Source organism: Dipodomys spectabilis, unplaced genomic scaffold, assembly GCF_019054845.1.
Source record: "Dipodomys spectabilis isolate Male_0828 unplaced genomic scaffold, ASM1905484v1 ptg000092l, whole genome shotgun sequence".
Taxonomy (NCBI): Eukaryota; Metazoa; Chordata; class Mammalia; order Rodentia; family Heteromyidae; genus Dipodomys; species Dipodomys spectabilis.
The window spans coordinates 4,486,040-4,512,046 of NW_024870769.1; the positions used below are offsets into that span (position 1 = coordinate 4,486,040).

The following is a 26,007-nucleotide window of genomic DNA, read 5'->3' on the forward strand; positions in this document are numbered from 1 at the left end:
CCAAATTTTTTTTATTGTGATTAAGTGGTTACATAATTTCCCAAATTTCACAGTATTGTGGGATAGTGATGCTTAGTTAAAGTCACAAACACATTCTAACTTTCATAGGACAAATTGTCTATCATAGTCGATAACATTTATGAGTTCTATGAGCTTTGCAATACAGTTATTTCTTCCACATTGGGTGATGTGTCCATTTCTTTTGTTTTGCACAGCATCAGCTGTTCCCTCTTTCCTACTCGTTCCCTCCCTCCCATCGCTGCCATTGAGTTGCTTAGTTCATTTTTGTCAATGTCCAGTGCAGCTGATGGGTCCTGCTGGTGTATGTTTTTCCCTGATTCCCTCTAGTTCTGTGTCATCTTCCTGGTTTCCCTCCTGTGTGCACATATATACCATACATGTGATAAGCAGCATGGGGTTGTTTAGTAGTGATTCGACCAGATGAGTGGAAGTCCTTTGTTTCTTAAGTCCTGTTAAGGACTTAAGAACATTGATAATATTGTGGATTTAACATCCACTTATCAGGGAAATCATGTGCCATTTGTCTCTTTGCACTTGGCTTACCTCGCTCAACATGATTTCTTCTAGCTCCATCCATTTCCCTGCAAATGCCATTATTTTGTCATTTCTAATGGCTGCATAATATTCCATTGTGTATAGATACCACAATTTTTGGATCCGTTCATCTGTGGTGGGGCATCTAGGTTGTTTCCATATCCTAGCTATTGCGAACAGTGCTGCAATAAACATGGAGGTGCACGTGTCCTTGTATATTGGTTCCTGTTGTTCAGGGTAGATGCCTAGAAGTGGTATGACTGGGTCGTAAGGGAGGTCAATCTTTAGCTTTCTAAGGACCCTCCAGACTGCTTTCCAAAGTGGTTGTATAAGTGTACATTCCCACCAGCAGTGTAATAGGGTTCCTCTTTCTCTGCATCCCCTCCAGCATTTGTCGTTGGCTGACTTGAGGATGTGGACCATTCTGACTGGGGTAAGGTGGTATCTCAGGGTTGTCTTTATTTGCATTTCCTTCACAACCAGGGATGGTGAACATTTCCTCAAGTGTTTCTTTGCCATTTTTATCTCTTCTTCTGAGAAGTCTCTCTAGTTCCTTTGCCCATTTAGTAATTGGTTTGTTAGGTTTGGAGGGATTAGTTTCTTGTGTTCCCTGTATATACTGGATATTAACCCCTTGTCTGATATACTGCTGTTAAATATTTTTTCCCAATTAGTTGGTTGTCTTTCTAGCTTGGTTGCTATAGCTTTAGCTGTGCAGAAACTTTTCATTTTAGGGTAGTCTCTCTCCAATTTGTTGTGACCCTGGGACTCTGTTCAGGAAGTTCCTTTCTGTGCCTATAAGTTCAAGTGTCTCTCCTACTCTGTCCTGCAGTAGTTTCAGAGATTCAGGTTTGATGTTAAAGTCTTAATCCATTTTGAGTTGATGTTGGTACATGGTGATAGGCTGGGGTCCACTTTTAGTTTTCTGCTTGTGACTGCCCAGTTTTCCCAGCACTAGTGGTTGAAGAGGCTATGTTTCTTCCACTATAGGTCTTTGGCTCCTTTGTCAAATATCAGCTGACTGTAGGTGTGTGGTTTTATTTCTGGGTCTTCTTTTTTTTTTTTTTTTTTTTGTCGGTCGTGGGGCTTGAACTCTAGGCCTGGGCGCTGTCCCTCAGCTCTTCAACTCAAGGCGAGTGCTCTACCACTTGAGCTACAGCGCCACTTCCGGTTTTCTGGTGGTTTATTGGATATAGGAGTCTCACGGTCTCTCCTGCCCGGGCTGGCTTTGAACTGTGATCCTCAGATCTCAGCCTCCTGAGTAGCTAGGATTACAGGCGTGAGCCACCAGGGCCCGGCTAAAAAACTAAGACTCTTTTTTTTTTTTTTGTCAGTCGTGGGACTTGAACTCTGTGCTTGGGCGCTGTCCCTGTGCTCTTCAGCTCAAAGTGAGTGCTCTACCACTTGAGCCATAGTGCCACTTCTCCAGAGTTTTTAACATGAATGAATGTTGTATTTTATCAAAAGCCTTTTCTGCATCTGTGGAGATAATCATGTGATTCTTGGCCTTGGCTCTGTTGATGTGTTGGATTACATTTATTGATTTACGTATGGATGAAGCCTACCTGATCGTAGTGTATGATTATTTTTTGTTTGAAAGTCATCATTTTAATAACGTCCTCACCTGTACCCAACCCCACATACACCCAGAATGATTTTTTTAAAAAATGTGTTTCTGGATTCTGTTAGCTAGAATTTTGTTAAGGATCTTTGCATCTGTGTTCATCAAGGACATTGGTCTGTAATTCTCTTTTTTGGTTGGGTCTTTGCCTGGTTTGGGAATGAGTGTGATATTGGCATTGTAGAATGAATTTGGGATAGCTCCCTCCTTCTCTGCTTCTCTGAAGAACTTGGGAAGTATGGGTATTAGTTCTTCTTTAAAGGTCTTATAGAATTCTGTTGTGTGGGCTTTTCCTTGTTGGAAGACTTCTGATTGCTTCCTGTATCTTGTTGTAAGATATTGGCTTATTTAATTGATTTACTTCTTTGCTCAGTTTGGGCAACTTGTATTTCTCTAAAAATGCATCCATTTCTGCCAGGTTTTCTTTCTTTAGAGAGTATAACTTTTGAAAATAGTCCTTATTAATTGTTTGGATATCTTGGGTACTTGTTGTGATTTTTCCTGTGGCATCCCTGATCTTGTTAATTTGGGTTTCCTTTCTTCTTTTCTTAATTAATCTTGCCAAAGGTCCATCAGTTTTATTTATTTTTTCAAAGAACCAGCTTTTTGTTTTATTAATTTTAATCTATAATTTTCCTATTCTCTATCTAATTAATTTCCACTCTTAATTTGATTATCTGTATCCGTATAGTAACTTTAGGTTCCATTTTTCATGTTTTTTCTAGCTGTTTTAATTGTAACATGAGATTATTTACTTGGTCTGTCTCTATTTTCTTGATGTGGGTGCTGAGGATGATAAATTTGCCCCTCAGGACTGCTTTTGCAGTGTCCCACAAATGTCTTTGTGATGTGTCTTCATTTTCATTGAATTGTAGAAACTTTTTAATTTCTTCTCTAATTTCTTCAGTTACCCAGGTGTTGCTTAGAAGTGTGTTGTTCAATTTCCATGTATTTGAGTAATTTCTGTGGTATGCTTTGTTATTGAGAACTAGCTTGATTCCACTGTGTGTTGGATAGGATATAGGGGATTATGTCAATCCCCTTGTATTTGCTTAAGTTCCTTGCCTTGCCAATATTTCTTTTTTTTTTTAATTTAATTTAATTTAATTTGTGAACATACTGTACAGAGGGGTTACAATTACATGGGCAGGATAATGCGTACATTTCTTACCAAGCATTGCAGCCTCCTCCTTTGTTTACCCTTCACATCCCTTCCCAGCCTCCCCCCTCCCCCCCAATCCTAATCCTTCTCCTTCCCCCCCCTTCCCCCCCACCCCCCTCCGCACCGATGTTGTAAAGCTTGTTTTGGACATGACAACTTGTACTTCTCATTGTTGCAACAGGTCCACCTGTATCCTTAAACAACTGGTTTTTCCCCATCTCCTCCACAAGTTATACTGACATCAAATATAGTGAAAGCAGAGGTTATACTGTGGGGGAGGGACATACAAAGCAACAAAGAGATAATCTTATAAATGCGTTAGAAACACATGCATGAAAGAAAAAAACATTAAAATACATATCTAAGGGTTCATTTTCCTGACATCACATTATCTGACCTTTTCCGCTTGACTCATACATATACTAGATATTGCAAATAAGGGAAACCATGGGACCTATGTTTCTTTGGGCCTGGCTTACTTCACTTAATATAATTTTTTCCAAGTTTTTCCATTTCCTAACAAATGGGGCAATGTCATTCTTTCTGATGGAGGCATAGAATTCCATTGTGTATATATACTACATTTTCTTGATCCATTCATCTACTGAGGGGCATCTGGTTTGGTTCCATATCTTAGCTATGTTAATAATGCTGCAATAAACATGGTTGTGCTGGTAGCTTTAGTGTGGTCTTGCTTGTGAGTATTTGGGTAAATGCCCCAAAGTGGGATTGCTGGGTCATAGGGGAGTTCTATGTGAAGTCTTTTGAGGAACCTCCATACTGCTTTCCAAAATGGTTGAACAAGTTTACATTCCCACCAACAATGAAGTAAGGTTCCTTTCTGTCCACATCCCCTCCAGCATCTGTTGTTGTTAGAGTTCTTGATTTTTGCCGTTCTAACTGGAGTGAGGTGAATCTCAATGTTGTTTTGATTTGCATTTCTTTTATGGCTAGGGATGTTGAACATTTCTTCATGTGTCTATTGGCCATCCTTCTTTCTTCTTCAGAGAAGTTTCTCTTTAAGTCTTTCGCCCACTTATTTATTGGGCAGTTGTTTCTTTGAGGATTTGTTGTTGGGGGGTTTAATTTTTTGAGTTCCAAGTATATTTTAGATATGAGACCCTTGTCTGTTGTATGGCTAGTAAAGATCTTCTCCCAATCCGTGGGCTTTCTATTGATCTTGCTAGCTATGTCATTTGCCCTGCAGAAGCTCTGCAACTTTATGCAATCCCATTTGTCCAACCTTTCTTTGATTTGTTGTGTTTCCGGGTCTCTATTCAGAAAATTTCTTGCCAATATTTCTTATCCAACTCTTTGCTTCTCACCAATTCTTTCACCTTTGGGCACCCATATCAAAAATGATTTGACAACAGTGGTATGGGTTTACTTTAGGTCTCTATTCTGTTCCCTTACTTGTTTATCCTTATGTCAATACCATGTTGTTTTCAGTGCTGCTGTTCAGTAATAAATTCTGAGATCAGGAGGTGAGATTCACTCAACTTTGTTCTTTTACAGGATTGAGAACCTTTTAAGGCATAAAACAAGAAACCATTGAGAAGTGGAAAAAATACTTTTAGATTTTATCCGGGAGGTTAGGGCTGTTTTTGAGGAAAGAAGACGTCACAGTACATGTTCCCTGGCACCCATGTGCCCGCTTCCTTCAGTTTTGTCTATTTGCATCCCCCCTCAGTGGCTGTCCTCAGTGTGAATATAAAGGGCCTTGGAGTTAGGCCCAACACATATAAGTAGGCCAATGAGTATCCAACGTAGAACTTTTTCTAAATGACTCAAAGTAATTGTGAAGTTAAAATTATTTTTGTTCCCAATTTTTTAAACCCTGATTTAAAAAAGACATAAACTCTGGTTTTGTCCTACTGTCATGTTTATCACTATCAATGAAACTCATGTGTTTTGTAGAGAATAGCAGGTTAGTGGTATGATTGATTTATGTATTACAAAGCAGTACTTTTATAGACTCCTTATCTTAAAAAAGAAATGTCGTTGACCTCTTTCTTTTTTAGCTTAAGGAATAGTTTTAGTTGTTTCTACCTTTAACTGAATTTCAGTTTGTTTTTCTGCATTAGTTTGTCCTTTTTCAAGTTCTAAGGTTAAGCTGAACCAGAACAGCATGGGTCTGGTTTAGAGATGGCTCTACATACTGGTGGGCTCTGCTTTCCTGTCTTGGTGCAGCTTGATCTTCTTTTTCTTTTTGGGTAAATTCTGTTGCAGTAGTTGGGGTTTCCCTCAGGCTGTAATTTACAAGTCTTTACTGTTAGGGGCCTAGGCAGAGGAAGTGAGAATATACTACAAACTTAAGCTTTGGACTTTACCAACTGTTGCTGGCTGCTTGTCAATTAGCTTTTCTGGAGGCCAATATTATTGTTCTTTAGATATCTTTTATCTACCTCATGGCTTCTGGTTGTCTACTATGTCTCAGAACTCCAGCTGGGACATGATTATCTCTTTGATTTCTCTTTCATCACTTTCCAGCCTCAGTTCCTAAAGAGTTTAGATTTCTTGCTGTAAATGCCATGAGGGAGCCATGGCTCAGCCCCGTCTTCTCTGTGTCAGACACTGCCAAAACACTTGGATAGCCTGAGGCTTGACTTACCTGCCAAAGGTGAGCTACCACTAATCCTTGAGGCAGTGAGTCACTTGTGTCACAGAGAGTCACAAAAGCACATCTACCTGCCCTAGAACAGGAGCCTACCCCACTACGCCATGCCTAATGCAGCTGGGTGCCAATGGCTCACACCTGTAATCCTAGCTACTTAGGAGGCTGAGGTCTGAGGGTCCTGGTTTGAAGGTAGCCTGGGCAGGAAAAGTCTATGAGACTTATCTCCAATTGACCACGAAAAAGGGGGAAATGGAGTTGTAATTCAAGTGGGAGAGTGCTAGCCTTGCACAAATAAGCTCAGATTCAGCTCCAGGACCAGCATGAGTGCGTGCGTGCACCCGCGCGCGCGCGCATACACACATACACACACACACCTGAAATTTAGAAGTCATTGATTCTTAAAATTTTAAATAAAAAAATCTGATATTATAGGAGGAACTGCAACATAGAAAGAATGAAGTTAACTTTGCTACCATGCGTGTGAAAAGGATATCAAAAGTAACTAAGTGCATTTAGGTTTGTATTTTTTTTTAAATATGCATGTTTTCCTGACTTTTAAGATAAGAAATATATTGTAAATCTTTTGAGCCTGGCGCCTGTGGCTCATGCCTGTAATCCTGCTCAGGAGACTGAGATCTGAGGATCACAGTTCAAAGCCAGCCTGGCAGGAAAGTCTGTGAGATTCTTATCTCCAATTAACTACCGGAAAACTGGAAGTGGCCTGTGGCTCAAATGGTAGAGCCCTTGGCTTGAGCTGAAGAGTTGAGGGACAGCACTCAGGCACAGAGTTCAAGACCCATTACTGACAAAAAAAAAAAATCTTTTGAAAGTAATGTAGAAACTAGTTTTATAATTATTTAATATGTCACTAATAAATGACCACTGTTCGCTTTGTCATGTTAAAACATCATATATATGGTCCATAAAGGATTTGTCTTTTTATGATTGGATTCTCTCTATCTGTAAGGGTCTTCTGTGTTGTGGTCTGAGTTAGGATTTCCTTCTTCTTTAGGCTGAATTCTCAATTGTTTGCATGTACCGCATTTTGCTTAGTGAGTCATCTACTGATGGACATGGATTGCTTGCACATTTTGGCTGTTGTGAATAAATCTGCTATGAACATGTGTGTACAATATCTTTTTGACATTCCATTTTCAGATTTTAAAAATATATGCCCAGAAATGGGATTACAAAATGATGTGGGAATTCTGTTTTCAGTGTTTTTCAAGGACTGTTATATTCTTTTTCTATAATAGGGGTGTTACCTTCCCACAGGAACAAGGGCTCGAATTTCTCAATATTCTCATTGATATTCACTAATTTCTGGTTGGTTTTTTTTTTCCCCCATAGTAGCTATCCCAGTGAATGTAAGGTGATTTTTCATTGTGGTTTTGATAAACATTTTTCTGAGCATAGTCACACTAAGCAACTTAAGGGGTTTTAGTCTTTCAGAAGTGTTAGTCCATGGTCCATGGATCCATTGATTGTGGGCTCTTGCTGAGGAAGGGCATCATGGTCGTGGGAACACCTGGCATGGCCGCTCTCCTCCTGGTAACCAGAAGCAGAGAAAGAGAATAGATACTTTACTGCACTTGGCCTTTCCCCCATTTTATCCCATCTGAAGCATGGTGTTTTCCACATTCAGAGTGGGTCATCCTCTCCTAGTTAACACTCTGGAAACACCCTTCCTGACACACAGGGAGGTGCTAATCTTTTAAGTGCTGCTCAATCCAATCAAGATTAACTCTCACAATTAGCGATGAACATGCTGTTTTACAGTTGCTGACTATATATCATCTTTGGAGAAATAACTATAAAATCCATTCCCACCTTTTAATTGTTATTTTTTCTATTGTTGTTGAGTTTGATGTTAAAAGACAAAATTACAGCTGGGCATGGTGGTACATCATAGTGCTAGGGAGGCTGAGGCAGGAGGATGGTGTCTATGAGGCCAGCCTGGGCTACAGAGTAAGTTTGAGGCTAGCTTGGGCTATCAAAGGAGAAGTTGAATAAAACAAAACAACAACAAAAACAAGAAAAAACTTAGTGTACAAACCCAGTTAGTTTTTATTAGTGGTACCTGAATCAGGGAGCATCTCTTCTGAAGAGTTAGATGAGGCTCTCCATGTAGGGGAGGCTAAACAAAAACTTACTCATATGCATCTAAAGTCAAAAGGTGCTAAGTTCGGGGACCCAGTGTACAGCCAAAAGGTTATGTCATTCCAGCCTAGCATGCCCCAGGACTTGTCATTAAGCCTGTTCTACTCTCCAGCAATATAAGGCAGTGACTGGTCTGCTGGAAAGAGGGGAAAGCGCACACAAGGACACAGAAGGACAAAGACATGCATGCAGAAGGTGTGGTAGGCACATGGACACATGGAAGCGTAAATGCCCGGACAGACTTGTGCACCTGTGCTTCTTTTAGCTTATCCTTATAATAAATCTTTCTTCTTATAATTGCCTTCTGGTGAATGAGTCATTCTGCCAAAACCATTGGCAAAAATGACTGGCACATTGGCAGTGGCGTGGGCAGCAGCCAGCTGCTGACCCTGACACTAGCTTCCTGGGAAGAAACTGAAAAACTCAGCCGCAGGCTCGGCAGAACCAGAAATAAGTAACAAAAAAGTCGTTACTTGGTTGTTTCCATGATTAGCCTTATAGGGTTAAACTAGAGTGCATTTACTTGCCATGATGCTTGCTCAGATAAATAGGTTCCTACTGACCCATTGCTGAGAATCCTCAGTATTTCTGAAAACAGGCCTGTTTCAAAGTTCACTTTGACCTTGTGGCATTTAGTAAGTGTGACCATGAGCCTTGGGGATGTTTAGCATCTAAACAATAATTATAGCCTCTCTGGAGGTGGAATTGTGTAGGAAAGAAACAGGGTGACTGACACCTTTCTCTAGCTACATTTGTCCCACCATGGTGTCTCTTCAGTTTTTTTTTTTTTTTGAGTCCCGGTCGTGGGGCCTGGGCACTGTCCCTCAGCTCTTCAGCTCAAGGCTAGCGCTCTACCACTTGAACCACAGCGCCACTTCTGGCTTTTTTCCTTTTTTTTAATGTGGTGCTGAGGAATCGAACCCAGGGCCTTGAGCATGCAAGGCAAGCACTCTACCACTGAGCCACCTTCCCAGCCCTGTCTCTTCAGTATTAAAGAGGTGGCTTGAGACCAGAGGAAACTGCATTGGAGGAGTCAGTATAAACACAAGATGGATTGTTACTAACATATTTATAAGATTATGTCTTTGTTGCCTTGTATGTCCCTCCCCCATGGTATAACCCCTGCTTTCACTATATATGATGTTGGTATATGTGGAGGGGAAGGGAAAAAACAAACTGTAAAAACAGGGATACAGGAGGACCCATTGCAACAATGAGAGGTACAAGTCATTATGTCGAAAAACGAACTTTACAACTTTGGTGGGGGGGTTGGGGGGGGAGGATGGGAAGGGATGGGAAGGGGAAACAAAGCAGGAGGCTGCAATGCTTGATGGGAAATGTGCTCATTATCTTACCCATGTAATTGTAACCCCTCTGTACAGTATTTTCACAATACAAATATATTAAAAAAAAAAACACAAGATGGACAGAGATACTAGAAAGATAGATTGTTTGCATCTTTTCTGTCTCCAAGCTTACATCCTGAACAAAGACAAGGTCAGGTGATTAAAAATATTTTTTGAACATTTCTTATTAGTATATATTAATTGTACAAAGCAATTCATTGTGACTTTTCCATGCATATATTTAATGTACACCTATCAAACCCACCCCCTCCATCTCCTTCCACCTCTCTCCCTCGTCTCCCTTCCTATTCTGTTTTTGTAATGCATATAAAGTACTTCAGCTATGAATATGGTCAAGTGTTTTGACTGATGAAAGAAAAGTTGTTTGTAAAGGCCATCTTACTTTCTGCCTAGGTGAGAATAGCTGAGGCCTTTTGGGGAGAATGAAGGCTAGCTTTGAATTCTTTGTCCATGTCACACCATCATGGAGGTCAGGCACTGGAGAACCAGGGCTAAAAGCCAACATCCTGGAGTTAAAACTAGGTTTCTTGTTGGCTTCAAGGTCTTATGCAGCTTAATTCCTCTGACTTTCATTTTCTTTTTTATTTCCCTCCCTCCCTCACCCCCCTTCCTCTTTCACTCTGTGTGTGTGTACGCACGCGCGTGCGTGCGCGCGCACACACACACACACACACACACACTCGCACTGGTCCTGGGCTTAAAATCAGGTCCTGTGTGCTGTCCTTGAACTTTTTTGTTCAAGGCTAGCACTCTACCACTTGAACCTCAGCTCCATTTTTTTTCCTTTTTTTAAAAAAGATTTTGTGATCAATTGGAGATGATGCTCTGAAACTTTCCTGCCCCAGCCAGCACCGAACTGTGATCCTCAGATCTCTGTTCTGAGTAGTAGGATTCCAGGAGTGACCCACCAGTGCCTGGCTTCATTTTGTCAAGTCTGCAGTTGAGAATGTTCAGGTTCTGCTCATAGATGAGGAAATGAAGTGAAATGAGGAAATTCTGTGAAATGGGGAGACAATCTACAAGTGTAATGATGCAAGTCAAGTTCATGTTAGGCGGGGACTGCCAGATACACTGTGGTGTAATGGGTCTGTAAAGGAGAAGTGGTTTGTGTGCAAAATTGGGGAAGACAACTGTGTTCAGGGTGTCTCGAAAGGGTGGAGGTATGAGGGCACAAGATCTGCCTGGGCCTAGCATTCAGTTGTGCGCAGCCCAGGCTGTGTGGGGAGCTAAGATTCACCTTTCACTCCCTTTGATCAGATACAGGAATCTGTTGACTGAATTTCTAGCTCCTCCTCTATCCAATCTCTGCCTCTTTTTCTCTACACAAATCCCTCAGCCAAGAAAAGTCTTTCACAGCAGGTACCAGTGGCTCAGCCTGTAATCCTAGCTACTCAGGAGGCCGAGATCTGAGAGGATTACGGTTCAAAGCCAGCCTGGGCAGGAAAGTTGTGAGACTCTTATCTCTAATAAACCACCAGAAAACCGGAAGTGGTGCTGTGGCTCAAGTGGTAGAGAGCTAGCCTTGAGCTGAAGAGCTGAGGGACAGCGCCCAGGCCCAGAGTTCAAGCCCCATGACCCGCCCCCCCCTCCCCCCAAAAAAGTCTTTCACTTTTTGATGTCTTAGCTAAATCATGTTGTCTATTAGGTCTCAGCCTCAGTGCTCCTTTCTCGGCAAAGGCTCCTTCCTCCTGATTACCCTTATTCTTTAATAATAAAAAAAAGTTGTAAAATGCACTTAAGTTTTAGTCTCTTAACCATTTATAAGTAAACAGTTGAGTAGTGTTAAGTGAGTTTATAGTGTTGTATAACCAAACCTTTTCTATCAAAACAAATTTGAGGCCATTAAAACAGCTTCCCGTTTCACTATCCTACTTCTGCCTTTACTATCACTCAAGTCTATGTTTTTAATTTTTTTTCAGTACTGGGTGTTCAACTCAGGGCACCATGTTTACTAGGCAGGTGATCTACCACTTCAGCCATGCTTCCAGCCTCTTTATGGTGACAGCTAAGCTTAATAGAAGTTGATGAGAAAGTAGAGGAGATAAATAGAAAAAAATGGAAGTAATGTTACATTGAGGTATGGAGGGGGAAAGTGAAGAATATTGAACAGATAAACACATGTGCAAAAAAAAGAAAAGAAAAGAAACACTAGGCACAAACCCCCAAGGAACAAATGATGTTCTTGTTAACAGCTAAGAGTATAGGTAACAAGGCAGGATTAGGGATGGGGAATAGAGATAGAAGCAAATAATGAGTGAGAGAGTAGTTTTGATTGTAGATAGGAGCAGAATACAACTGGGCAACCAGAACTGGAAGAAAATCTGATTTAAGATTGAATACTGAAGGCCAGGGATTCTGGCTCAGATATGATGACAGCAGAGTGAAGGAAGGGAGGCAAAGCAGAACTAAAAAGTAAGTGCCAGGTGCCCATGGCCCACACCTGTAATCCTAGCTACCCAGGAGGCCAAGACCTGGATGACCATGGTTCAAAGCTAGCCTAGGCAGAAAAGTTTGAAAGACATCATCTGCATCTAACTAAACCCAAGTGGAGTGTTTTGAGGTCCAGCTGTTCTCCTCAGGCGACTGCACCTCCTGCAGCATGCCTCTACAGGAGGTTCAGAGCCTCCCCCAGTCATCTTGAACAGCTACCTGTGGGGTCTGAGCTACCACTGTGGCTCCATGCATCTTAAAACGTCTCTGCAGAACCCTGTTGGATACCCATCCACCTCTCAACCTCTTCTTGGGACCAGTTCACACACAAATTCTATGTCAAGTTGTCCTTGAAACTCCTTGAGCCATGATTCTTCCTTATTCTCAGGCTTCCAATCTCCAACAGTAGACACTCTTTTCATACGGCGTCTTTCTGTTGCCTCTGAGGTTAAGGAGAGTGATGGAACTCCTTCCTTTACAAAGGCTAGCTTTCCACATCAGCACAGTCACTGTCTAAGCCAGTGACTCACAGGCATGAGCCAGGTACCCGGGAGGTTGAGATTTGAGGAGTACAGTTTGAAGCTTGTGTGGGCAGGAAGAATCGGTGAGACTATTGCCAGTTAACCACCAAAAAAGCTGCAAATGGAGTTGTGGCTCAACTGGCAGCACAGTGTGTGTGTGTGTGTGTGTGTGTGTGTGTGTGTGTGTGTGTTTCTTTCCCAAAGCTTGAATTGGCAAGCTGTCACCAAGGATGCCTGTTTTACCTTGTAATGCAGTTTTCAGCTTTCTCTCCTGTTCCCAAGGAGCTGGGGATGGGTTGAAACTCTGCCTTTCTTCTGGTTATTAGGTTGGTTTCTCTGTTGTTTTCTCTTCCTAACACCTCCTTTGTAGTTTCTGGTTCTTTTCCTCTTTTTCTGTGTCAGAATCTACTCTGTGTTACCTTCAGATCTTCAGTCATAGACCATACTCATGTGCAGAGAATTTTAAATTGTAAGCAGGATCAGGTGTTGACTCTAATGAGCTTATGTACTGAATAGGGTTTAAGGAACAAAAGACAATCCTGGCCAGGAGTAAGGCCTGGAATCAAATAATAGGCTGGGGGCTGGGAAGGTGGCTCAGTGGTAGAGCGCTTGCCTTGCATGCCTGAGGCCCTGGGTTCGATTCCTCAGCACCACATAAGAAAAAAGAAAAAAGCCAGAAGTGGCATTGTGGCTCAAGTGGTAGCGCACTAGCCTTGAGCTGAAGAGCTGAGGGACAGCGCCCAGGGCCAGAGTTCAGGCCCCCATGACTGGACCCCCCCCCCCCAAAAAAAAAACCAAACAAACAAATAATAGGCTGGCTACAAGGTCATAGTCAAATCCTGACTCCCCTCTGTAGGCCACAGGTCTTGTCTGACCGGTGGAGCAGTAATATGCCTAAAGAATTGAAGGTTTGGGGACCCAGTAAAACCTTCAGAGCTCTTCCCACTGGTGGGTCTCTCTGGTTGTTGCTTCCATGTGTGTCTCCTCTCTTTCCCCCACATTTCCATTCTCCTACCGTTATGTAAGGCTCCAGCTCTAGCTGGCTTTGGGATTGGAGGGTCTGTCATTATCCAGCTTGCTAGTGTGGACTGCTCCATCTAGAGTGGGCAGAAGCAAAGGAGGGGCAGAGTGTCACCTGTGAGGTACTGTAGAAGGCAGGGAGAGGCCTGTCTACTCCATTGTGGAAGTTCTTTTCACTCAGTGTTGCTATCTTATTTTTCAGATTGATCCTCTGCTGTGCTGAAGATGTTTCCAGAACAACAGAAGGAGGTATGCCATCATAAATCCAAAAATAAATATCCTTTGCATATCCATTCACTATAGACTAGCTCTTCATTCACTGACCATAAACTGTGGCATCCTAGAGGAGAACTAACAGAAGAACAAAATGCCTGCTCTGCTGCCTGCGACTCTACTCCCCATCAGAGGGCATCTATGGCCTTTATATTTTCTGATGACTAAGTTATGGAGCACTCTGCCACCCACTGCTTGTCAAAAGCATCTCTTCTTATGACTCAGAATTCTCCAGGCTCTGCCTCCCACCCTTTCTTTGCTCCATGTGGTCTGCTTGCTTGCTTGCTTTCTTTTCTTTCTTTCTTTCTTTCTTTCTTTCTTTCTTTCTTTCTTTCTTTCTTTCTTTCTTTCTTTCTTTCTTTCTTTCTTTCTTTCTTTCTTTCTTTCTTTCTTTCTTTCTTTCTTTCTTTCTTTCTTTCTTTCTTTCTTTCTTTCTTTCTTTCTTTCACAAAGAATGCTCCCACTTGGGGGAACAACCCGGAGGAACTATATGCCATTAGTTTTACCTGGGCCCTCCTGTTGTCTCTTGGATTTCTGACTTTTTTCCCTTTTCACGCAGCTGAAGCAAGACTGTTCTCTCCTGACTGCTACCTGGCCTCTCAGAATTCAGCCCAGCTTCCCAGCTTCCACCTGGGGGTTGAGCTAATGTGCTCATCCTTTGGTGTCCATAGAGGATTGGTTCCAGACTAATGGATGCTCAGGTTTCTTGTACAGAATGGCCTAATATTTGCATATAACCTGTGCTCTTGTTCTCACATACTTTAATTCATCCCTGAACTGCGTATAATGTCAAATGTAATGCAAATGCCATGCTAATAGTTTTATACTGTTTTTTTTTTCTAATGGAAAAGTGACCAGAAAAAATCTGCCCATGTTTAGTACAAATGCAAGTTTTTCATTTTCAAATATTTTTGATGTGTGGTTGGTTGAAACCCATGGAAACTGGAGGTCAACTGTACATTTCATTTAGCCCCCATTTCCTGTACAGGTCAGTGCTGCTCACAGTACCTGTGCTAATCATGTTAGACTCTGTGGTGGCCAAATCCTCAGGACAATGAAGATGCTCAAGCAGGACATTCTTTAAAATTTTTTTTATTATATTTTATTTTATTGTAATAGTGCTATAAACAGGGGTTACAACTATATAAGTAAGGTAATGAGTACATTTCTTGTCAAGTATTGTTACCCACCCCTTGGTTTTTCTCCTATTATCCCTCTCCCCCACCTCAGGCAGGACATTCTAGGTCTACAGACCAACTCCCAATCTGGGCAGTGCGTAGAACTAACTCTTTGGATAGGGTGAATTCTTTACTGCTCACCTGCTCTGGCCAAATACCACTGTATGTCTTTATCACCAGTACTTCCAAATGCACATTTAAACTTTTCCTTCTGGGGACAGGAGTGGGGATTACTAACCATGAAAATGACAAAGGCTTTTTTTTTCTTTTTCTAAGAAGCTTTTTAATTTTTGGTTGGTTTAATTCCTCTTTTTTTTTGGGGGGGGGGGTCCAGTCGTGGGGCCTGAACTCTGGGCCCTAGTGCTGTCCCTCAGCTCTTCAGCTCATGGGTAGCACTCTACCACTTGAGCCACAGCGCCACTTCAGGCTTTTTTCTTTTGCTTATGTGGTGCTGAGGAATCCAACCCAGGGCCTCATGCATGCAAGGCAAGCGCTCTACCACTGCGCCACCTTCCCAGCCCCATAATTACCTCATTTTTATTGTAAATTCATTTCTGTGACTGAAGCCTAGACATCAGTCTTAAAAAAATTTTTTTTTTGCCAGTCCTGGGGCTTGAATTCAGCGCCTGAGCACTGTCCCTGACCTTCTTTTTGCTCAAGACTAACACTTTACCACGTGAGCCACAGAGTCACTTTTGGCTTTTTCTGCTTATGTGGTGCTGAGGAATCAAACCCAGGGCTTTGTGCATGTTAGGCAAGCACTCTATCGCTAAGCCACAGTCCCAGCCCCTGGACATCAGTCTTAACCAACAATGTAAAGCATGTCACTGACCTTGAAAACATCCTTTCTTATAAATAATTATGTAAGGGTGGGGGATGTAGCTCGGTGACAGAGAGCTGCCCAGAGTTTGCCCTGGATTTAATCCCCAGTACTGCAATAAGGAAAAAGCCTTTAATTTGCCCAGCATATTGATCCATCTCTGTAGTCCCAGAACTAGTGAGGCTGAAGTGGGAGGACCGCAAATTCAAGGCTAATATGGGCTACACAGTGAAACTTTTTTTTTTTTTTTGGTCTGTTGTGGGGCCTGAACTCTGGGCCTGGGCACTGTCCCTCAGCTCTTCAGCTTAAGGCTAGCAGTCTACCACTTGAGCCAGAGTGCCACTTTGCCTTTTTCTGCTTATGTGGTGCTAAGGAATTGAATCTAGGGGCCTCATGCTTGCAAGGCAAGCACACTACCACTGAGCCACCTTCCTAGCCCCACAGTGAAACTCTTATAGCAAAAACATTATGCAATATTATTATAATATTAGGAAACAAATACTGCAAGTAGAAAGAGCATGATGTCTGAAAACCTGCTTTAGCTTCTGTTAGCAGGAAATTACTATTGTGAGGCTAGATCTTGGTGTACTGTGATAGGAATTCATCTCTTCTCTGTTTATTTTTAACATGTAACTACACGATCTAGCTTCTAAAGCATTGTTCTTAGACCAGAGTCAGGGCCTCTCCTCTCTATGAGCTCTCCAGGGTCTTCAAGGGCCCAAAGCTACTTTTTTTCCCCCTCAAACTGTGCTCTTCTTCCTACTCCACACCAGCATACTTCCCATGACTTATTTCTGAGCTTATAGTGGCGCCTTGAATGTACACGTGTCCTCTGGACTTCTCAGATGTTTACTTCCTGCCAAAAATTATCTCTTCTCAGCCTTCATAGCATGTTGAACAGCTAATGACTCCTTCAGGGCTCAGCTCATAATTTTTTTTTTTTTTTAAATCTCCTGGCCTACTCAAATAGTGCACGTAAACTGTGTCAGCTAGAATTAGCAGAAGTTTTGCCTGAGCTGTTCAGTGTCCTACTAGCTGGTTTGTTACAGTTTAAAATAATTCAGGACCCATTTAATCATGCTTGGGAGGGTCAACTGCTATATTATTGGTGGTTCTAGAACTTAGACCAATGATACCTCCTCCTCCTTGTCGTCATCATCATAGTCCTCCTCCTCCTCCTCCTCTTCCTTCTCCTCCCTCTCCCCCTCTTCCCCCTCCTCCCCCTCTTCTTCTTCGTCTTCATCTTCCTCTTCTCTTTCTTTGTTACTTTTTTTTTTGGTGTAGGGCTTCATTCTTGCTGGGTAGGCACTCTATTGACCCTTTTTTGCTTTTTGCTTTTGTGGGTAAGTTTTTGAGACCAATCTGCAGCTGGCCTCCAGCATAACTGGGATTGCAGATGCTTGCCTGCTTTGTTGGTTGAGATGAGGTATTGCTAACTTTTAACTGGGCTGGCCTCAAACCATGCGCCACCACAGCCAGCTTTTTTTTTGTGTAAGCACCTTCCAATTGGTGTCCATTGATAGTGGAATTACTCATTAGTCATGTGGTTGGTGTGTGAATTAAGATGTCTTTGCCATCTTTGCCGTGCCGGTAGCCTAGAATGTTGGATCTCTGTAACTGGAAAACCAATGCCAGCTTAGAAGTTTGGTGATTTTTTTTTTTTTAAGATTTGGGCTCATTAAAATGGCTTTATTACTATAATAAATCTAGCAGGAGGAGCAGAGGTAGTGGGAGGCTCCCTTGTTAAACACGTTGCTTTTGAACATTGGTTCATATTCCCAGCAGAGCAGTATCTGAGCTGATGGATCTTCTCCATAAAAAGGCCTTGGCATTGAGCCATTGTAAAATTAAAATGAATTCAGATTCACTCTTGCATGCAGCTTTAATTTACAATTAAAATATTATGGTTACATATTTTAATAAGAATAATTAGACAGACCCAACTGAATCAACTCTTGTGTTTAATGAGACAGAACCCACGATCCAAATGGAAAGGCTGGTGGCTGTGACAGGAGACACGTTTTTCAGCATCTTTTGTGGAGAATGGCATAGTCCCTCTTTTTAGCCCATCATGTCCGGGAGGAGCACTTCCATTTCTGTGCACCCCCTTGAAAGTCCTGCAATCGTGGGGATTGACATTCTGGCCTTGAACCCTTTAAGTGGCTGCTTCCTCCCAGAAGGCCCAGGGCTTCTTTCTCAGCAGCTGGTAGACTAGAACACTATCTCTACTGCCGGATGGATGAAACCTCTTTAGTGTGCATATCTCTCTGCTCTCCTAGATCTTCGTTTATTAGGCAAGCACTCTACTCATTGAGTGATGCCTTAAGTCTAAGAGGAGTTATTTTTGATTTTTATTGTTCTCATTTTTAGTGCCAGTGCTGGGGCTTGAACGCAGGGCCTAGGCACTGTCCTTGAGCTTCTTTTGCTCAGTGTTAGCACTCTACCACTTAAGGCACAGCTCTACTTCAGGCTTTTTGGTAGTTTGTTGGAGATAAGGGGCTTACCGACTTTCTTGCCTAGGCTGGCTTCCAGCCACGATCCTTAGATCTCAGCCTCACAAGTAGCTAGGATTTCAGGAGTAAGCCTCTAATACCCGGCTTCTGCGGGCAGTTTTGGTATTGAAGACTGACTTGAATGGGACTAGGGCTGGAACAAATGCACATCACTGAAGAGTAGACAGTATTTCCTGGTGTCTTGTGACATAGGGAGCTTTGGAGAGAAACAGCAAATGCAGTAAACACTCTCTCACTCTTAATTACCTAAATGTATTCTTCCTCTTCCCCTCCCCCTTTTTTTCCTAATCTCCCTCCCCCTTCCTTCCTCTTCTAAGTCACTGACATTATATCCAGTTTTTCCATTAAAAACTAAGATGCTTTTTTTTTTTTTTTTTTTTGTGTCCGGATGGGCCTGAACTCTGGGCCTGGGCGCTGTCCCTCAGCTCTTCAGCTCAAGGCTAGCACTCTACCACTTGAGCCACAACACCACTTCCGGCTTTTTTCTTTTTGCTTATGTGGTGCTGAGCAATCGAACCCAGGGCCTCATGCATGCAAGGCAAGCGCTCTACCACTGAGCCACCTTCCCAGCCCTAAGATGCTTTTCATTAGAGGAAATGTATATTCTTCTGTAGGCACTGAAAAGCTGCTTGGAATAGTGTTCTTGCCAAGGCTGGGAGGTCTCAGTTAACTGCTGTCAGTCTGAGTCCCATGTTGTGTTACTATCACTTGAGGCTATTTCTTCCTGAGTTAGGCCCAAAGAAAGAGCATCCTTCCCCTTTATTTCCTTCTTCTAGCTTTACAAAGATATGCTCACTACAGAAAAAGTTTGGAAAACTTTTAGGGCAAAAAAAAAGTGGAAGTTTGAACTAGATAGTTTATTAATCCTTGCTACTCAGGAAATTGAGATATGAGGATCAAGAGTCAAAGCCAGTTTAGGCAGAAAAGTCTGTAAGACTCTTATCTCCAGTTAATCAATAAAAAGATGGAAATAGAGCTGTACCAACCTTGAGCAAAAAAAGCTCAAGATAACGCTAAGCCCAGAGTTTAAGCCCCACTACTGGCACTAAACAAACAAACAAGCAAATAAATAATGGGAGTTTGGATTATTTCTCTCCAGTCTTTTTTTCTGAGCATGTGCGCAGTCATTTTTAGAAAACAGATTATATAGATTTTATAATTTACTCCCACACTTCACCTGTTTAGTATGCTAATGCGTTCCAGGAAATACTTGGCCAGCTATGATTAAATCAGAAGTGGCTTACAAAGAGACACATCAGTGAGCATAAATTTATTTTCAAATTTGTTAAGAGATGGAAAAAAAGTTTCAGTGAAATCTGAGAAATACTACCTCAGCCAAGTGATGAAGGTTGGCAAGGCTGGAGGATCGTGGTGACAGATAACTTTGATAAGAGATGATGAAAACGTCACTTTACCTCTGTAGCCTTCCTTCCCACACCACAAGCCCAGGCAGTCCTGCGACAGTCAACGCAGGACCTGACCCATTCTCACAATCATTAGGGTCATCCAAAACAAGAGAAGTGGGAGCAGTGTCCTAGCTAGGAAACCCAAGGGGTCATGATATCTGTCTTAATGTGCTATCCTGCTGGAGGGACAGAGTTTCAGAAGAGATAAAACTGGCACTTATCTAATAACAAAACAGGTAATTTCCTCCTCCAAAACAGTGTAATTGCAGTGAGGTTGAACTTTGCTTAGTGTTTACTGTGACTAAAAGAACTGCTAGGTAGGTCATGTTTGCAAGTCCAGGCTTCAAACCAGGCAACCCGAGTTAGCTGAGTTACTCTTTGACTTTGAGCCATTTAGCCTCATTTTTTTCTTCTCTTCTTCTTCTCCTTCTCCTTCTCTTTCTCCTTCTCCTTCTCCTTCTCCTCCTCCACCTCCTCCTTCTCCTCCTCCTCCTCCTCCTCCTCCTCCTCCTCCTCCTCCTTCTCCTTCTTCTTCTTCTTTTTTTTTTTTGCCGGTCCTGGAGCTTGAACTCAGGGCCTGGGCACTGACTTTGAGCCTCTCTGTGCTCAAAGCTAGCATTCTACCATTTGAGCCACAGCGTCACTTCTGGCTTTTTCCGCTTATGTGGTACTGAGGAATTGAACCCAGGGCTTCATTCATGCTAGGCAAGCACTCTACCACTAAGCCACATTTCCAGCCCCATCATTTTTCTTGTCTGTAGAATCAGACTTGGTAATATTGTCAAGCCTTTAGGATTGTTGTGAAGATATGAAACAATGTGGAGTATGAGAATGTGATGAGAAACTGTGTAGTGGCCAGCATGTCAGGACTCTGGCACTTGAACTCAGGGCCTGGTCACTGTTCCTGAGCTTCTTTTGCTCAAGGCTAATGCTCTACCACTGGTGCCTCAGTGCCACATCCTGCTTTTTCTGAGTAATTTATTGGAGATAAGAGTCTCATGGACTTTCCTGGCTGACTTCCAACTGTGATCCTCAGATATCAGCTTCCTGAGTAGCTTGGATTACAGGCGCATGAGCCACCAGAGCCTGGCTAATGCAGCTACTTTATGTATGTATGTATGTATGCATGCATGCATGCATGCATGCACGTATGTATGTATGTATGTATGTATTTGCCAGTCCTGGGGCTTGAACTCAGGGCCTGAGCACCGTCCCTGAGCTTTTTTTTGTTCAAGGCTATCACTCTACCACTTGAGCTACAACACCACTTCTGGCTTTTTCTGTTTATATGATACTGAGGAAGTGAACCCAGGACTTTGTGCATGCTAGGCGAGCATTCTACCACTAGGCCACATTCCCAGCCCTACAGCTACTTTTTAAACCGTTAATTTTATTTTCATATTAGGTCTAGAAAGACAAGTTAGACATGAAGGTCGAAACTGGGTCTGGGAGAGAGAGGGTCCATTGACATGGAAGTGTGGTCTTCACAAGAGAACACAGCAATCAGATTCTCACCAGAGGTCTCTTTTAGAGACCTCATTTCATATGGAGAGTGTGGTAAGGATCAGTTAGTTTAAATTTTTAATTCTACTCAGCCTTGTGTTTCCCTTCATACCAGATAAAGTCATTAGGCCCTAAGAAGTCATTAAAGTGTTTAATAAGGTTATTAAATTGACTAACTGCAGCCACAGAAGCCATTTCCATAGGAAATCCATATGATTCCAGGTATGGAGGCTGGGGTTGTCCTCTGTGGCTGACAGACTGTCAGCATTCCCTTGAAGGATGGTGGGCAGGATATGAGGGATGCAGCTAATTAAGAGATTATAGGTGAATTTCAGCTGCCTGGGCGTGCTGTTCGTAGCTGGAAATATGGTGAAACGTCACTAATTCCTACTAATTGCAGGGTAGGGGAGGAGAGGCCTGTCTGAATTATAGAATATTTTAAAATAAATGTACTTTTATTACATTGAAGTACATATTTTAACACCAACTAGGCTAACAAATGGTTGCCTGCTACATGTCTTAGGGGACTAAGTTATTGAAGCTATCAAAATGATTTTCAATTATTTCTAGGTAAATAGGCACTTCTAGACTTCGTTCTGGCCCATGCTAACAGTTTGTCCACATTGATCTTAAACATTGCTTTGGTAGCCTTCTGCTGTTAATTGGCATACCTTTAAAGGAAAGGGCTTTGTTAAATTAAGATAAACTTCAGACCAGCTTGAATAAATTATCATTAATCTGTGGATTCTGAGAAACCATGTGGATGAAGTTTTATTTCAACTGAAGTTTAATTTTGTTTTCTTCTTCCTTGAAATGATTTGTTTATTCCTACAAGCATTCATTTATTCATTAGTTGATATTAATAGAGTTCACTGGCGGTGTCATGCATTCAGATCTTAAATGACAACCTAAGCTGCCCTAGAGGAGGCCAGCTAGAGGAGGCCCAAGATGAGGGCCTTGTAGCTCAGTAAGGATCTTACTATAAGGGTCTTACTGTGCCGACAGCATGCCCTGGGGGCCAGAGGGGCTCACAGTCAAAAAAGTCTGCTGGTAGCTCATGCCTGTAATCCTAGCTACTCAGGAGACTGAGATCTGAGGATCTCAGTTCAGAGCCTGCCTAGACAAGAAAGTTGGTGAGACTCTTATTTCTAAATAGTCACTAGAAAGCTGGAAGTAGAGCTGTGGCTCAAGTGGTAGAGCATTATTAGCCTTGAGCAAAATAGTTCAGGGACAGTGCCTAGGCACTGAGTTCAAGCCCCAAGAGACACACACACACACACACACACACACACACACACACACACACACACACGTCTATATCAGTAATCTGAAAAGGGTTTCTGGAAGGTATGGTGACTGAACTTCATTTAAAAATGAATTGGTGGTCTGGGGATGTGCTGGGGGCTGAACTTGACTTGCATTTGCAAGAGTCAGGTTTCCAAAAAAAGAAAGAAAGAAAAAGAATTAGAGTTAGCAAAAACAAAACAAAACAAAACACCCAGTGATACAAGAAAACAAATGAATGAGGGACAGCAGTTGGGGCAGGGTGAAGAGTCTGTTCAAAGACACCAACATGGAACTCCTGTCATATGTGGGGATGCAAAATGCAATCTTCACTTTGGAGCTAAGTGGAGGGAGTCCTGAGAGGTTGTGTGGTACTAGCTGAGGGCCTGAACTTGATCTTGAAGTGGGTGAGGCATTGGATATAGGCCCAGAGGTCAATCAGGAGCTCTGACCTTAGTTTTAGTTCTTGAAGCTAGGCAGTAACAGAGGCCTGAATTGGAGAACAAATCTGACATACTGGATCTGTGTGGATTTGGAGTGTGAATTAAAGAAGTCTAGGGGAGTTCGTGTTATTGGGGAGGCTGTTTACTGAGATGAGGGACCAAGTGATGAGAGTGTGGATGCTGAGCGCTTGTAGGACTCATGTAGTTCCTGGTTACATGGAGGGGATGTCTGCACTAGAATGGGCCTGTGGGAATCACCAGCCGAGGTGAGGTATGCATGGATGAGGTCACCCTAGAATCCCTCGGCAACATCTCAGGGAGCAGAAAAGGAAGGAAAAAGAAGACCAGCCACAAAGGAATAGTGACACTGAGCACTCCAGCCAAGTTAAAGATTTTCAGGATTGAAAAAACAATATTCACAGTTTTAGTGCAGTGAATTTTGAGTGAACACTTAAATGTGTTGCTGTGTTCTTAGGAGACCCCCTTTTCCAGCATGGTTTATATTCAACATGTTGTCATCCCTAGGTAAATATTAAGCTTAAGCAGTAATAGTAGAGTCTAAGAATTCCACTCCATTGGGATGAGGAAGAACTTCTCTTAAAACATTTATTTTTCAGGAGGCTGAAATCTGAGGATTATGATTTGAAGCCAGATCAGGTAAGGAAATTCATGAGACTTTTATCTCCAATTAACCACCAGAAAACTGGAAGTGGAGCTATGGTTCAAAGTGGTTGAGTGCTAGCTTGAGCAGAAAAGCTCAGGAACAGGACCCAGGCCCTAAAGTTCAAGCACCATAACCAACCAAAAAACCCCTGAACAACAACAAAAACATACGAAATTGATGTAATATTAACTTCTTCAATGTCAGTTTGGAGATTATAAGCTTTTCATTATAATTACACTTCCTATCCAAGTAGCTCATAATTAAAAACATTGTGGTAGCACGTAATTGAAAGTATCCTGGTGTTTTCACTAGTATTTTAAAATTTGATCTACCTAATAAATAGTTGAAATGGCTGGATAGTAATTACTCCCATTTACTAGATACAGAAAATGAGGTTCTGTGAATTAATTAAGTTCTCATTTTAAGAAGTGGGTTAGTCAGAATTTACTTCTAGTCCTGTGACTAGAAATTTGGTGCTCTTTCCAGGAAAAGGGACATATTCTTCTAAGCTTAGGATCACAGTTAGGCAATTATGAATCAACAGGGAAGAGAAAACTGTATTTTCCTTTTCCTTTTTAGAACTGTTTGTCATTGCTTAATAATGGGTTATGTGGCTTGTGGTATGTGACATTGCAATGACTTAAAACAGTTCAGTCAGATCACAAATCTGTAACAAATTGACAAATGTGTTTCTGACATTTCTTTTCTGTTTTTCCATCTCTATTAAGTCCGTCCTAACATTTCAGTAACAGGTACAGATTAATGTGGAATGTTATACATTTGGAAATAGTTAACATTTCCTTTTTGGCATAGTCAAGAACTTCTGCCTCTTCAGTGGAAAAGTGGCTTTGACTCTGGCCTCCTAAGGAGGGTGGCTTTCACATGGTCTGTGACAAGGAGCTGTCCCTCTGTCCCCCAGTAGGCACAGGGCCCATGGTACTTCTTGGGGTCACTGAAGATATTTCATTGCTGTTAAAATGTGAAGAATGAACTTTTGGATCAAAGAAAGACATTATTATTATTATTATTATTTGTCAGTTGTGGGGATTGAACTCAGCACCTGGGCTCTCTCCTTGTGCTCTTTTGCTCGATTCCCTTTGGGCCACTCCAGTTTTCTGGTGGTTAATTGGAGATAAAAGTCTTATGGATTTTCCTGCACTGGCTGGCTTTAAAACTCCATCCTCAGATCTCAGCCTCCTGAGTGGCTTATAGGCATGAGCCACCAGTTCCTAGCTAAGACTTGTGTGGTTTTTAAATATTTGTGTGTGAGTGTGTGTGTGTGTTGTATAGTAAAGGCTCCAAAGGAACTAAAGTGCCTTTAAGGCTTGGAAAAGCCAGAAAGTAGTTGTGGGTATGTGGAAGACTGGGTGGGGTTGGGGGTGGGCACAGGCTGGCTGGTCACTTCCTCTTAAACTACTTACCTTTCTGTTGGTTGACTCATTGAAGATTAATTATGTTTGGAAACTGTGTGTCTGTGGAAAGTATAAATTTTAACACCCTCCCTTACCCCGCATGCCAACTGAGGGTAAAGGCATGGATTAAGTACATCGTGCCTGTAACCTGGATGCTTGTGGCTCATGCCTGTAATGCTAGCCTGTCCGGAAGCTGAGATCTGATGTTTGAGGTTTGAAACCAGACCAAGCAGGAAAGTCTGTGAGACTCTTATCACCAACTTGCCAGAAAAAAAAGGCTGGAGGTGGAGTGGTGGCTTAAGTGGTAGAGCATCAGCCTTGAATGAAAAAGCTAAGGGACAGTGGTGGCCAGGCCTTGAGTTCAAGCCCCAGGACTGTTACAAAAAAAAAAAAAAAAGATGCCTTCATCTCCTGTTTATGTTTCTTATAGGACTGAATGTACTCTTGACCTAATGACACTAATTTTTTTTTTTTGTCGGTCGTGGGGCTTGAACTCTGGGCCTGAATGCTGTCCCTCAGCTCTTCAGCCTTGAGCCACTGCCCCACGTCTGCTTTTCTGAGTGGTTTATTGGAGATAAGAGTCTCACAGACTTTCCTGCCTGGGCTGGCTTTGAACCGTGATCCTCAGATCTCAGCCTCTTGAGTAGCTAGGATTACAGGCGTGAGTCACCAGCGCCCAGCTTTAATGACACTAAATTTAACGGGGGGTTATTAAAAAATACTTTGTTTAAAAATTGTTTTGTAGTTCCTCCTATAACACAGAATGTAATTTAAAAAAATTATTGTAAAGATGATGAACAGGATGGTTACAGTTACATAAACAAGCTAATGAGTACATTTCTTTTTCCACAGTTACCTCTTCCCTCATTTTCTCCTGCTTACCACTCACCACCCCCCCCCCCCTCCAAGTTGTAAAGTACTCAATCAGTTATGGCTGAAATGTTTATAGCATTGTGATAGTTAGCTTATTTTTATCTTATTTCTCTTTCTCAAATAATTTTTAAAACATATAGTACAAAGGTTTTTAAAATAGGCCTTTGGGGGACATTAATTCATAA

The 26,007-nt window shown here is 42.1% G+C and overlaps 1 protein-coding gene across 1 annotated transcript in view; it reads left to right on the forward strand.

The window, feature by feature from the left end:
- Snx10 (sorting nexin 10) overlaps positions 1-26,007 on the forward strand; it is a 78,957-nt gene that overhangs the window by 35,773 nt on the left and 17,177 nt on the right. The window contains exon 2 of the mRNA XM_042685021.1: positions 13,656-13,702. Coding sequence (XP_042540955.1) covers positions 13,679-13,702 — 24 coding nt within the window. The 5' untranslated portion in view covers positions 13,656-13,678. The remainder of the gene's footprint in view (positions 1-13,655; positions 13,703-26,007) is intronic.